General features: G+C 37.5%; 1 protein-coding gene across 3 annotated transcripts in view; it reads right to left on the bottom strand.

The window, feature by feature from the left end:
* Positions 1-10,121: 10,121 nt before the first annotated feature.
* The window catches only part of THBS2 (thrombospondin 2), a 29,807-nt gene continuing 27,173 nt past the window's right edge, over positions 10,122-12,755 (bottom strand). For all 3 annotated transcript variants that reach the window (XM_057373625.1, XM_057373623.1, XM_057373624.1), the window contains exons 21-22: positions 12,013-12,152; positions 10,122-11,341 (exon numbers count right to left, since the gene is read on the bottom strand). In XM_057373625.1, coding sequence (XP_057229608.1) covers positions 11,334-11,341; positions 12,013-12,152 — 148 coding nt within the window. In that variant the 3' untranslated portion in view covers positions 10,122-11,333. The remainder of the gene's footprint in view (positions 11,342-12,012; positions 12,153-12,755) is intronic.

Genomic DNA, 12,755 nt, shown 5'->3' with positions numbered 1-12,755 from the left:
CACGTTGCAAGAAAGACTGTTTTTCTTCACTAACTGAAAAGGTAGTATAAAAAGTTAAGCCAGAAATTTAAATGTTGTTTCCGATTGGGTTTGGTGGTTGGTTTTCTTGCCTTCTCCCCCTTCCCCCCAATTTATTTATCCATCATAACATCTTCTGTCTCCCACATCTGGAAACAGAGTTGCACTTACAGCTATATCTGCAAATGGAGCATTGTGGTACACAGACCAAATGGAGTGGCCAATCCTTTACGACCAGTATTCCTTTGGGAAATATGATTTAACAGTTGTCCTCAGCTCAACATTAACAGTCTCAAATCCTTTCTGTTTTCATCTTTAAAAACAGTCAGTATTTCCTAGCTATGAACATGGATCAGTGGCCTTCCTGCTGTTCTGAATGTATTAAGAAAACAGAAGAAGAAAAACAGAAAAACCTCCCAAACAAATGGAATGCAAGTGAGAAATGCCATCTTTGTAAACTCAGTCTGAAGAAGATAACTTCTGTATTTTATGCATATATCAAACTCTTCAATCTGTCTTTGCACAAGTGAAGCAAGGACTTGGCTTTCTGGTTTTATAGTTATTTAATAAAAAATACAGCAACAAAGTCTAGCAGCTGTCTTCTGATGCATACTGCACAGCAGTTCCCCAGGATATCCTGCCAGGCATCTTAGGTGCTTCAAATACTGGCTAATAGTCTTGGCAGACTGGACCACACATTGTCTTAGGTTGATGTTGTGCCAATCTTGTATTCCTATACTTCATCAGCTTGTATGCCCAAAAGGTGTCTGTGCCTTTAATCTGACCCAGAAGAAGGGGCAAGGGCRGAGTGGGCACTTTAAAAGCCGGGGCTGCTGCGCAGCCCTGGGCTTTTTGGACCTCAGCTAGGCACTGTGGGAGTGCCGCTCGTGGCATGCAGGGGAATTACGTTGTTGCCGTTTAGCTAGCTTGGGTTTGTTAGCTTGGGCAAACAGGTCTCCTTGGACTGCTACCCCTTTCTGTGACTCCTGTGATTTTCTGGAGCGGATTGGCAAGGCTGCRGTCCGAGAACCAGGAGGCAAGTGCCGACCAGCCAGGCACCRCGGGAAGAAGCCGCGCCACTCCGTCTTGTCCCAGACTAYGGAAAAAGCCAAGCCAGTGACAGAAAAGCGCACTGAGCCCTCAGTTATATCCACAGTGAGGACTGCACCAGGTTGCCATTGTTGCCTGAGCGGCCACATGGACCTTTTTCTTTCGTTTCTTTTTTTCCTGGGACAGGATCTACCATCTTTCTCCGCACCATGTGGCTGAGCGGTTTGTGGGGGGAGGGCTGGTGTGTGTTCCTGAGTTTTAAGTATCTAACAGTTACTTTTTAATCTGTGTCCTGTGGGCACTGTGTTTTGTTAATAAGCTACTTTTTTTTTTCCTCTTTACTTTTGCCTGAACATCTATTTCATTTTGGTGGGAAAAATTATCAAATTTTTCACTTCAGAGGAAGCATTTACTCTGTAACATTGTCTCAAGCCCAGACATTTCTGCAACTACTAAGCATGACATGAGCAGAGTGGTTTTCTCCCTCTGCCCACCTCTTTTCTGTGGTTTGTCAGTCCCTGTAAAATCTCATGTAATTTTACTGCTGCTGCTTTCCCTGTACTCATTCCTCTAAGTCACACCTGGAATGTTACATCCCCATCTGACAGATCTGTGCTGGCTTTCCAATAGCTCCAGTAAAGTGATATTGGCATAAATACTGTAAAAAAGTGGAGGCCTCTTTGCAGCACAAATTATCACAATGTCTCCATCTGCCACCGAGCCCTAAAGTTAGTACTGATATTTTTGTGTATGACTATTTTGAGTCAGCTGTTGTTAACAGAAATGGTGCAATAAGTGCATTTTTGTTGTGCATTGCATGCAAAGCCCTGCGCATGTGAGCGTTTACTTTGCATATGTCTAAAAACAGGTTTGTCTAAACAAAAATGTGCTTAAAAATGGATATAGTTCAAGTGCTTTGTTACTGACTCAGAGTGAGCAAAGTTAATAGCCTTGACTCAGTATTTAACAGAAAGCCTATATTAATACACCTCATGAATTGAGTTTCCCAAGGTATTGTGCTTCAGGGTTGAACCACACAAATTCAGATGCGTTCCCCCTACTCCTCACCAAGCACTAACTCAGYCTCATCACAAGGGTTAGACGTTTCACTTCCTCCATGGCAGTATCTCTGGCACTCACAAGGCTCCTTAACTCCTTCCAAACAAGTAAAAAAGCTCCCTCTGACAGTTAAACAATTCTCTTTATAGTATATAAAACGTGTTTCATTTAGTTCGAGAATAAGGAGGACTTTTTTTTTTTTTTTGCAATTTACTCTCTGAAGTGAAGCATCATCAATAGAAGAGAATGAAAATGAATTTTAGGTAACAGACACTTTTGGAATTCACTGTTCTGTATTAAACAAGTTTTTAAAATTATTCCCTTGACTTAGTATGCTTCAGGAAATTAAACTGAACAAAATTTAGAAATCCCTAAAAGCCCCCATCAGGAACTGTTATTTGCTGCTGTTGGACCTGGCAAATAGCAGTGCTGATTCCTTTCATCAGCCTTTTCATCTTCATTTTTCGTTTCCTTCTCAGAACTTTCTGGTCTGGGATGCTGACTGACTCCCACCACCTTGGCATTGCTATGCACTTCCAAGATTTGTGGCAGGTGAAAAGGGAAGGATTTCCCATCTTCCATATAGGTTGACCCTGGGAGAAATGGAAGAACTTCTCATGAAATAGGGGCATCACAAGCATAGATATGTGTGAAAGCCACAGAAGAGTAGATAGAAAATTAYGGTTATAGCATGAAATTAAAATGCTCTGAGATTGTTTCCTTTTGAATTAATAACTCTTTCACAGCATKAGAGGATTTTTACATTTCAAATGTAAAGCATTTGCAAGATAAGTATCAAGATTTTTGCTAAAAGATGATGCATGTATCTCAAAATTTTGAACATTTCAATGGAAAACAGTCATAATAAGGCAAATAAGGCAAACTGCAAACATTGGCTTTTCCCACAAGGACACATCTGTGCAAAATATTGAATTAACAGTAAAAGAGGTAAATTGGTCTCAGATACTTCCATTTCTTACCTTACATATTAATCACAGTGAAATGTTTACAGTTTCTTCCAAAAGTTAATATTTCTTCTTCATAAATACCAGTTCTGTATTTTGAACTGTTTAGATGTCACAGCCCAGAGGTTTTCCAAACCATCCCTCAGTGTTAAAACTTTACTAGACTGTTGCAGGAAGGCACACAAAAATGCACATTGATAATGTCTTTTCCATATTCATATGGAAATGTAAGCATCAAAATTGGACAGAAGAGTGAACTTCCTCTTTWTAAAACCATATGTGCAGACACACACATTAATTTCTTTTGAAACTATAGAAATTAATTCAATAATTACTTTTACAAGTAATCTTTTGTTTCTGAAAGTACTACTAAAACTATAGTGCCTCAACTCTGCTTTGGGAATTGTGCATGACCTTAGAAGTTGATATGAAGGAACAGTTGATACGAAATAGGTTGTGATTTACCAACTACGTTGTTAAATCACAATATTTAATGCTCTTTTGGGAGAAACACCAGAGGGAAGAAAATGTGCACATAATTATGGAGCTAAACATTACACACTTTCTGAGAAGTAGGAGCCACCACTTTATGAACTTGTCCTGGACAGGAATGAAAACAGACAAGCAATGATCCTTACAATATTATAACGCTACAGACTTTTGCATTGAAGTCTCTTTCAAATCATTATTTCATTCTCTGGGATATTCAGGAGCACTATGAAACCCCAGTTCGCAGAAGGAMAAAAGCAGTGCTGGCACAAATATTTCAGAAATAAGCAAGTAAGACTGTTTAACTTCAGTCTGTATGCATCCTTAAGGAAAAAAATAAACTTTAAGTGTAGTATTCAGGTGCTACATCTGGAACTAGATTGTACTCAGATGCATTGGCGTAAGCATAGGGGAAAGTATTTTTAGTACAGGCAACACAGAAGCTATGGAGCTGATCTGCAAACCTCARTGCTTGAAGTAACAATCCCCGGACTTGGCACGTATTCCCCCTTTCTCTGTAGAAGACTGCACCCAGGATAGCTGTATGTCGGATTTCTTACCTTGGCTGTTTCTTTGGCTGTCATCATAGGTCAAGCGGATATGTGCCACAGACACCAGGTTCAGATTTCAGTAACTCAGTTGGACTATTTCTCTCATCAGAAGGTGTTTAATGCCTTCTGCAAGAGAACTGGAAGAGAACAGTTCTTCCCCTCCATAAAAAAAGCCAAATGGTTCTGGACAGAACATTCCTGTCCAGGACATGTGATTTCAGTAAAGACCAGGCTTCATGTCTTCCATGCGGTTCAAAATGATTGCTAATAACAAAAATCAGCTTCTCATTTTTATGTTACCATAGATGGAAACAGAAAAAAAAAAAAAAAAAAAAAAAAAAACAACCCTAGGAACTGGAAAGATTACATGAAAGGTCCTTCAATCACTGCAGAAAAGTGGATATTATCCCCATGTTTCAAATGATATAATAAATAATAATATAGCAAATATTTTACCGCTGCTTTGAAAATATTCCATAAATATTATTTGCCCTATTAATTAATAAACTCTGATAATATATTAAATACCACAATTATTTGTTAAATTAGGCATTAACTCTGAAACATTTTTCTGTACCTAAAAAACTGTAGATATGTTTAAAAGTCTGGGCCTTTCAGTGTATTGGTCACAACCTGCCAAATCTAACAAGTTAACAGGAAAGAGTTCTTTTGCTCTACTTCTTCAGTGTAGTGCCCCATGATTGAATAAATAATTAGAATTTTCAGAGGTAAACAAGGGAATATGGAAGCAWTTAGTTAAGACTGCCTATCTTAATTTCTCTTAAAGGGAGGTTAATTCATTGTTAGAGGAATTTCTGAATAGGAAATAAGAGGACCTGATTTTTTCATGTTGCTGTCATAATGACTTGTGCTTCTCATTTTAAAATGGATGATCTTGTGATAAAGTCATTGTGATAAAAAATCTCTCTGCTTCATTTCTTTTCAGCTACAGTTTCCCCTTCCCTCATGTTTAAGAGTGGGAGGATATTATCTCCTCACACCACTGGGAGGGCAGATGCTAGGCATGAAGAACAATAGGTTTCTTGATTATCCAGCAATTGAGTGTGCTTCCTTCTCAAATAAATGGGAGCTTTACATTGACATATTAATGACAAATCTGAAAACAAAGCAACTTTAATTTTTTTTTAATTACTTTAAAAGGAAAATTTCTGTGAAGAAAAAAAGTTAAAAAATAATGTGGTCCCTTGTCATTATACTGCCTGTGTATGCTCCATTTATCATTAAATTGTGCAAATCTCAACCTGAGCATTTAAGAGTGTTCTGGTTTTCTTCCTGGTCCTTTTTAAACRTTGGAGCTTTTTAAACAGAGGACTGCTCATCTGTAGAATGGTGATTGATAATATCTTTGGAACTCAATCCCATTTGAGAAAGAAATTGACTTGCCAATTGCCACTAGCTTCAGCTCGAGACACTGTCCCTATGTCTTCAGCATCCAGGCTGAGCTACTGCATATAGTTAAACCCACTGGATTACATCCACATCCAAATGGGTGGCCCTTTGCTTCTGGCTTCAAAAACCTAGACACTGCAGCTGAATCTTTAAAAACCAGAACATATTAATTTGCCTGGGCTCCAGCCCTAAAGTACTCTAAACTCAAAAGTTCTCCAGTCTCATCAGCAAGGAGAGCCTAAACAATGTCTTTCTATTGGAGGTTGTTGCTACTTGCAAGAAGGCAGCAGCAGAAGATCCAGGAAATAAACTGAATTGAATGATCAGACAAAGACTGTCTGAAAGAAACTTGCCTTGCATGGAACTGAAAGCATTAGGTTTCATTTTCTTCACATATACAAACAAAAAGCATTGATTAAAAATTATCCATTGCAGCTGCTGACAGTGCCTGCAGCTTGCCATCCTCTCCCTTGTTTTCTTTTCCATCAGCRTTATTTAAAGAGAGAAAATCAGCTCACAAAGAGGGTCAAGACTATATCTGCTAGAAGATTCTGAATGACTATGTAACCTAAATGACTGAAATTACTTTCTAAGTTACCTTAATTACAGCTAAGTTAATAAGTTATCATATTACAGCTGTTGCTAAGTTTGAAGTGTGATTTGTAATACAACCCCTCAGCTTTCAGAAACTGGTGCATTTGGCAGTGGCGCAAAGAGTTCAGAAATGTCAGCAGGTGTCTGAAAAGAAATTCACTTGCTTCTAAAGGAGGACACCAAATAACTCTAGCTGTAAATATATCAAGAAGGACAGGTAATGATCAATGATAATTGACAGAAGAAAAGGTTTTAAAAGATCTGTCCAACTCATTTGCCTGATTCCAACTGTGGCCAAGTAGCAGCTGGCTGGGGAAGGCATTAAGAAGAAAACAAGCACAGAATAATACCTAACCTTTGCAAAATATGTACATTTTTCTCTGTGTGTGTGTGTGTGTGTGCATTTATGACATATCTGCACAAGAGCTAGAACGACAGAATTGGAGAAGTCCATAACATGGTGAGCATCCTGTACCTAAACCAAAATAGCAACAACATCACAGCTGATCTTTTCAAGCAGAGGAAATCCTTGTACATTTGATGTACCACATGAACCCACTACAGACACATGCACACACAAGCCGTAAAAACAAAGTAGGATATTATTTTCCTAACACACAGTTTTATGATGAAATACATACTATACATTCCTTTCCAAAGTCTGCAAGAAATCAAGCCTGTCAATGAAATTAAACAGCAACAGACCTGAAATTGGTAAAAGGAAATTTATACTGCATAGAGTATATAATCAATCTCCAGAGCTCTCAATAGGAGAGGTGGGATTAAAAATCTAGGATATTTGTATGAATAATATTTGCAGTTATGTTAGTGCAAAATAAACCACACAGGCACAAAGGCAGAACTCGCCCATTAACTGCCTGGGGCTAAGAATGATATTTCCCTACTAGGAGTGCTAATGCCAAGATTTTTAATGGTAAATATTTGACACCTTTCTCTGGTGAATTTGCTACTGATAACTTCCAAGAGGCAGCATAATGGACTAGAAAAGCCTTTGATTTAATCAGCATCAGGTTTCTTTTCCTTCAAAGTCCCCCTTCCCCATCTGCAAGGGTGGTCTTCTCCACATTGGAAACAATGCTGTGCCAAGTTATTACACAGTTACATTTTTTTTTTTTTTAATTTCAAATGGCTTTAGAGAGCAGATGTTTCCAGGCGAGCATTAGCATTCTTCCTCCATGTATGTCTGCAGCACAAACTGAACCCTGAATCTCATCCAGCTATCACTCAAGTCCTTAGCAAAACTCCCACTGAGCTGACCAAGATGAGGGTTTGGCCCACTGACTGTGATAGTCTGTTCAGCTCCTGCCCCACTGTGTAGTTAGCAAGGAGTAGACACAGATATTAGCATTCATGATGTTATTATTTGGGCTGCCTGATGTGCAAAATCACAGGTATAATCCTTGGGTAGATTCCTTTTTCTGGAAGAAACCATGGCAAACATGTTTCTCATTATAATGGACAAATCCTTAAATGCTGTGAGTTCAGCTTCTCAGAAAATTCAGTGGCTTACCTGAAGTTGACCCAAACCCCCCATATTTTAAAAGCAGTCAAGAAGTCTCATCAGAACTTAATTTTAGGAGGATTTCAGGATTTCCCATTTTTTGGCTGGCCCACAACCAGTAAGATACATAGAACATATAACAACTATTTTAAATGTGAGGAAATTATCAGTGAATTTTAGTAGGTGGGAGTCTGATATTCAGCAAAGTGAAAAAAGTTCTGCCTAGTATTACTCATATCACAGTGGCAGAACCCTCACTTGCTCTGCTCAGCTTCTCCTTGTGAGAAAAAACAACCTCTCTGCTGATATTTAAGACTACCTTCTTCCATACCCATCTCTCTTTGGGAACCAGAAATTTATACTCTGTACAGTTTTTAAATATGTATTTTTCCAGATTATGCAAATACTTTTGAGTATCTTCAAAAGCCTCAGAAAAGGGAGTTAGATCAATGGAGACAGGTTCACAGCTTAAGGTGAACCTGCTCATTCACAGCAGATTTGCTTTTTTTCATCCTTCCCTCCTTGTTTTTCTGACAGACCCTGTACTATGGCTAAAGTGCTACTGTTATGTTTTCACACATTTCCAGTCATTTTATTTGCCTATGTTTACTTTTGCGTGGGGGGTTGTTTGGTGCTATAAAGAGATTTTTCCCCTCAGAATCAAAACTCTCATAAAGATCCATACCAGACTATTACAAAACTCATAAGAAAGTGAGGAACAAGTTCTTGATCACTCTCTTACCTGATTAATGTCAATCATTGATGTCCTTGCAGCTTTTACAAGACTGAACATTTGTGTTGTGTTAAAGGACTCCTCAAAAATGTACCGAAGTCTACATGGCTTTCCTGTGTAAAGCTTCAAGTACTCTMATGGGAATCAAAAGTCAAGGAAACAAAGTAGATGCGATATCTGTAAGGCCAAGAAAAGTTGGAACTTGTGTTCATACCTCAAAATTGGCATTTTGATATGCTGGGCATTTTGACATTATTTTTCCTAATCCAATTCAAATTCTCCTCCCTGTAAGTASTTTATACTCATAGGAAAGACGTCTCATGTTAAGAATTATTTTCTTGTATTTCTTGTATTTTATTCTCTTGGGTTCATGATGATTCACTGGTTCCTGAAATTCTCCAGCAGGAAGGCAATCCCCACTCACACCAAGGAATCCCAAAGACTCAGATGGGACTCAGAGAAGCAGCAGTTGCAAAGTAAGATATATTTGTTCAAACACATGGGCCAAGACACAGCACAGAGAAGCAGGACTAAAATTTCTCAGTCACAACTCTATAAATAAAATTTGTGATAATTTGCCAAATAAAGACTTCATGGGGAATGATGTCTCATCAAAGATACTGGGAAACCTGCTGTTTACAACCTTAGAAGACAATGACTTTTTAGCAAASCAACAGATTTCCTGGTTTGCTTGAAATGAAGCAAGGCAAGAGGCTTAACTAAGGGCTTTGAGGAATGGAATATTTTCTTTAAAGAAAAAAATTAACTATAAAAAAGGTAAAGAGATTTTGGGTTATAAAACTTTTTTACAGTTTATTTCCTATTATTAACTTCTTAAAAATATATTTAAAAATGAGGATCTGACTAAATGAATCAGGACGTCAATTTATAAAGTTCCGTCCATGTAAACAAATAAATAATTATTTACAATCTTTGGCAAAACAAAATGAAATTTCATCAATCTCACTCTCTCACACATACTTGCAAGGAAAAAAAGAAAAAGAAATAAAAACCCCCATCATAAATAATTTACATAGATTAGGAAAATTATGATACACTCCAAATATTAACATCTCCATCCCTAAACTGATGTCTCTCTCTGACAAAAAAAAAAAAAAAACCCTACACAGCCATTATTCACTACATTTAATTAAGTCATCCTCCCTTCTGCTTGGAACTTGGGGATGCCATTTGAAATACCAAAAGAAACTGAAAGATTTAAAAACCTCATGAAGATGATTTGGGAAAAAAAAAACAAACCCGAAACAACCCAAACTGAAATAAAATCAAAAGAAGATATGATAATATGAATATTGTAAAATGTGCAATAAAGTCAGCAATTGTTGATTCCTTTCTAATGATAGAGAAACAAAATCTATTTTTGGGAGAAAAAGTTGATTCAATATTTAGCTCGCTGTGCCCTAAAAGAAGGCAGAGGTACTGTATTCTTCCATTAGGTATCCCATCTTTGAATAAAATTACACCAGCATGTGTTCTTTTTGTGAACAAAGCTCATACAACTTAAACAAAAGTGTTAAACAYGTCTGTACTATTGTATATCTGAGTAACTGTTGCATCTGTTTAGAATAAACACTGGTACCCCTTCAGCATTATTTAAGAAGTTCTATATACAGCAGACACGGTAACAATATAAAAATATTAAAATAAGGGTAACTGGATATATATTAAGGTTCCATTTGTAAATTCCTTATTATTATTCATTTAACTTTAAAGTACATACGACTATAATCCATGAAACTATACTTAAGAGTATGCCATGCTTTGACAATGTCTACATACTGTGATATGCTTTCAAAAATAGCTTTAACATATCATTATTTGTGAATGTATTGCTGAAAGCATTATATGCTTTAAAATCAATTATCAGAGAAGGTAGCTTGGTGTGATAATTAAAATAAATGCTAACAAACTATTTATAAATGGAACCTTAAATTCATATGTTACCAAATTAAGTAATAGTGGCATTGCCACCTTTTCAAAAACCCACATCAGGATTCAGGATGTCAAAGTGCTTCTTGCAGGAGAGGTGGAAAAGTGGTTCAGGTTCATTTCGCTCCACATGGTCATGGTATATTTTTTATTACAAGGCAGTGCAGAATATGATGAAAACAGGGCAACTGGAAATAATTTTTTTGAAAGTCAGACAAAAGTGATAGCTTCAGATGTTTAAATTAATTACTCTTCCCTTTCACATGAGAGTTTMTAGTTCAGTTCTGTTTGGCCTGAAAACAGCCCCTATTAGAGAACAGTTTAGGTTGCAAATTCGACAATTCTACCTACTGTAATTTTAAAGACTGTTAGTAAGAGCAGCCTTATAAACTAAGCACCTTTTTGAATCAAGAAATGTTTATAATAGATCTTTACTGTAATATCCAAAGTAATTTTCCTTGTCAGTGTGGTCCTCCATTACTTTGCTAAAATTAGACCCAGAACATTTCTATTACTAAAGGCCAGTCTTGATCAGAGCAAGGAAGTGTCAACCATACACCCAAAAATTTAAAACACATTTTTCTTCACTTAAACACAACTGATAATCATCATCCCCGCTCCTTTTTTCCATATATATAAATACATTAAGTAATTACATTTTTATATGTAAACGTTATTCTTTAAAAAAGACAAGCAAATAAACAAACAAGTTTTGCTGTTTTCACTCAACAAAAGTGTTCTAATATATCAATCTACTTTTGCTTCAGTGGCGGGTCTGATGTTCACGTTTAGGTTTCATTAGTCCTGGCTGTGAGAAGGCACTTGGGGGGATGGCTGAAGCACTCCTGGCAGGTGGGAGGATCCTGGAGAGTGGAGCACGAGGACAGAGGGCAGGAGGACAAAAAAATAGAAACTGCGAGTACCAGGGTGTACGGAGGTGTCTGGGTTGCATAGCATCTACAGTACTTTGGTGGTAATGCAGCAACCATTGCTCAAGCATCTGAAAGAAATGGAAAAAAATTATAAGTTAATTGTATTATTGGTTAGGAAGTCAATCACACAAGAACAGAACTCCATCATGGTAGTCTAAATAGAGGCAGCTGTTCTTAATTTTCTTACAAATGTGAGGACATTTATATAAAAACACATATGCCTACATATAGAAAGAGACAAGCATGTGTATGTGTAGCTATGTACTAAATGTATGTACAAAATCATACAGAAGATAACCTGGAAAAGCATTTTCTGTATTCAAAGCATCTCAGACAAGGTATAACAGACAGACTCGCTCATTAAAGGTATCTGCTCTCTTTTCTATGCCTCTTGAAAGAGGGGTGCTCCAGAAGTATCTCTCTGCTAGCAGGACATACTGAAATAGCCKACAAAGTACAGTGGATATACAGAGAGAATTCCAAGCAAGTCTCTCTCAGAAATTTCTACCTAATTTTTTCCAGGTGGATAGTATTAAACATCTGGGTTTTATTAYTCAAATTGAGAGTACTATAGGAGCACAGGGCATTCACGGCATTTCAACAAACCAAGGTTTATGCCATGCTACGATATTACAGATTACTTTCAGTAACTGGAGGAYACTTTCGTTTCAGACACTTTGTGCTTGCTCCACAAGTTATCAAAGGCTTYAGCATTTTTGAGGCATTTTCTGTAACTAACCTCTGCATTCATATTTGAGGTCAGAGAAATAGACCATTTCTTGAGAGAAGACAAAAAGACCTAATCGTCCACCAGCAAAAGCTGTATCATAGATCGGTCCAGAATCCACCATGACTTGTTTCCCTTCATAAACCAGAACCCTGCAAAGAAGAATGTAATTTGAATCAGACAAGGAGGATAATACACTGGACACTGTAAGAGATGGTAACAGTCTCTAAGAATTGGAACAGAATTAATTTTAATAAGCCACGAGAAAACCCAACCTCACATCTCATCTCTATCTCACACTGACCTGGCTGGCAGCCACAACACATTAATCAGAAGCAGTGGGGCTGCTTCTTAGGTGATTTTATGCACACCATCTGCAAAAGATTTCCCAGTTCTTTATTTAGAACAGTTGTGTCTCCTGGAATGAACTATGTCATGTACTAGCATTCACTGATAAGCCTCTGTCCCAGTGAACTCAGGGGTCAGCACACGGCCCTGTCACATCTCTGAGCAAAGTTGTCTATGCAGCTGTGTGAACAGCTGATTTATTTATCTTTAGGTGCAAGGGCCAACATCAGAAATTGGAAGAACCATTCCTCTAGAGTCAAACAAAACATTATTTGGAGACATGCTGAATCTCAATTTTAGACATTTTAAGAGCTTAATGAAAGCTGGAAGGATTTGGACAAAACATCTAGACTAATACTAAACAGGAAAAGAAGGAGAGCTTGTTTTTTTTTTTTGGGGGGGGGGTT

This window comes from Malurus melanocephalus, unplaced genomic scaffold (assembly GCF_030028575.1).
Source record: "Malurus melanocephalus ecotype Western Australia unplaced genomic scaffold, MMel_1.1 scaffold_203, whole genome shotgun sequence".
NCBI lineage: Eukaryota > Metazoa > Chordata > Aves > Passeriformes > Maluridae > Malurus > Malurus melanocephalus.
This window is presented reverse-complemented; position numbering and strand designations above follow the sequence as displayed.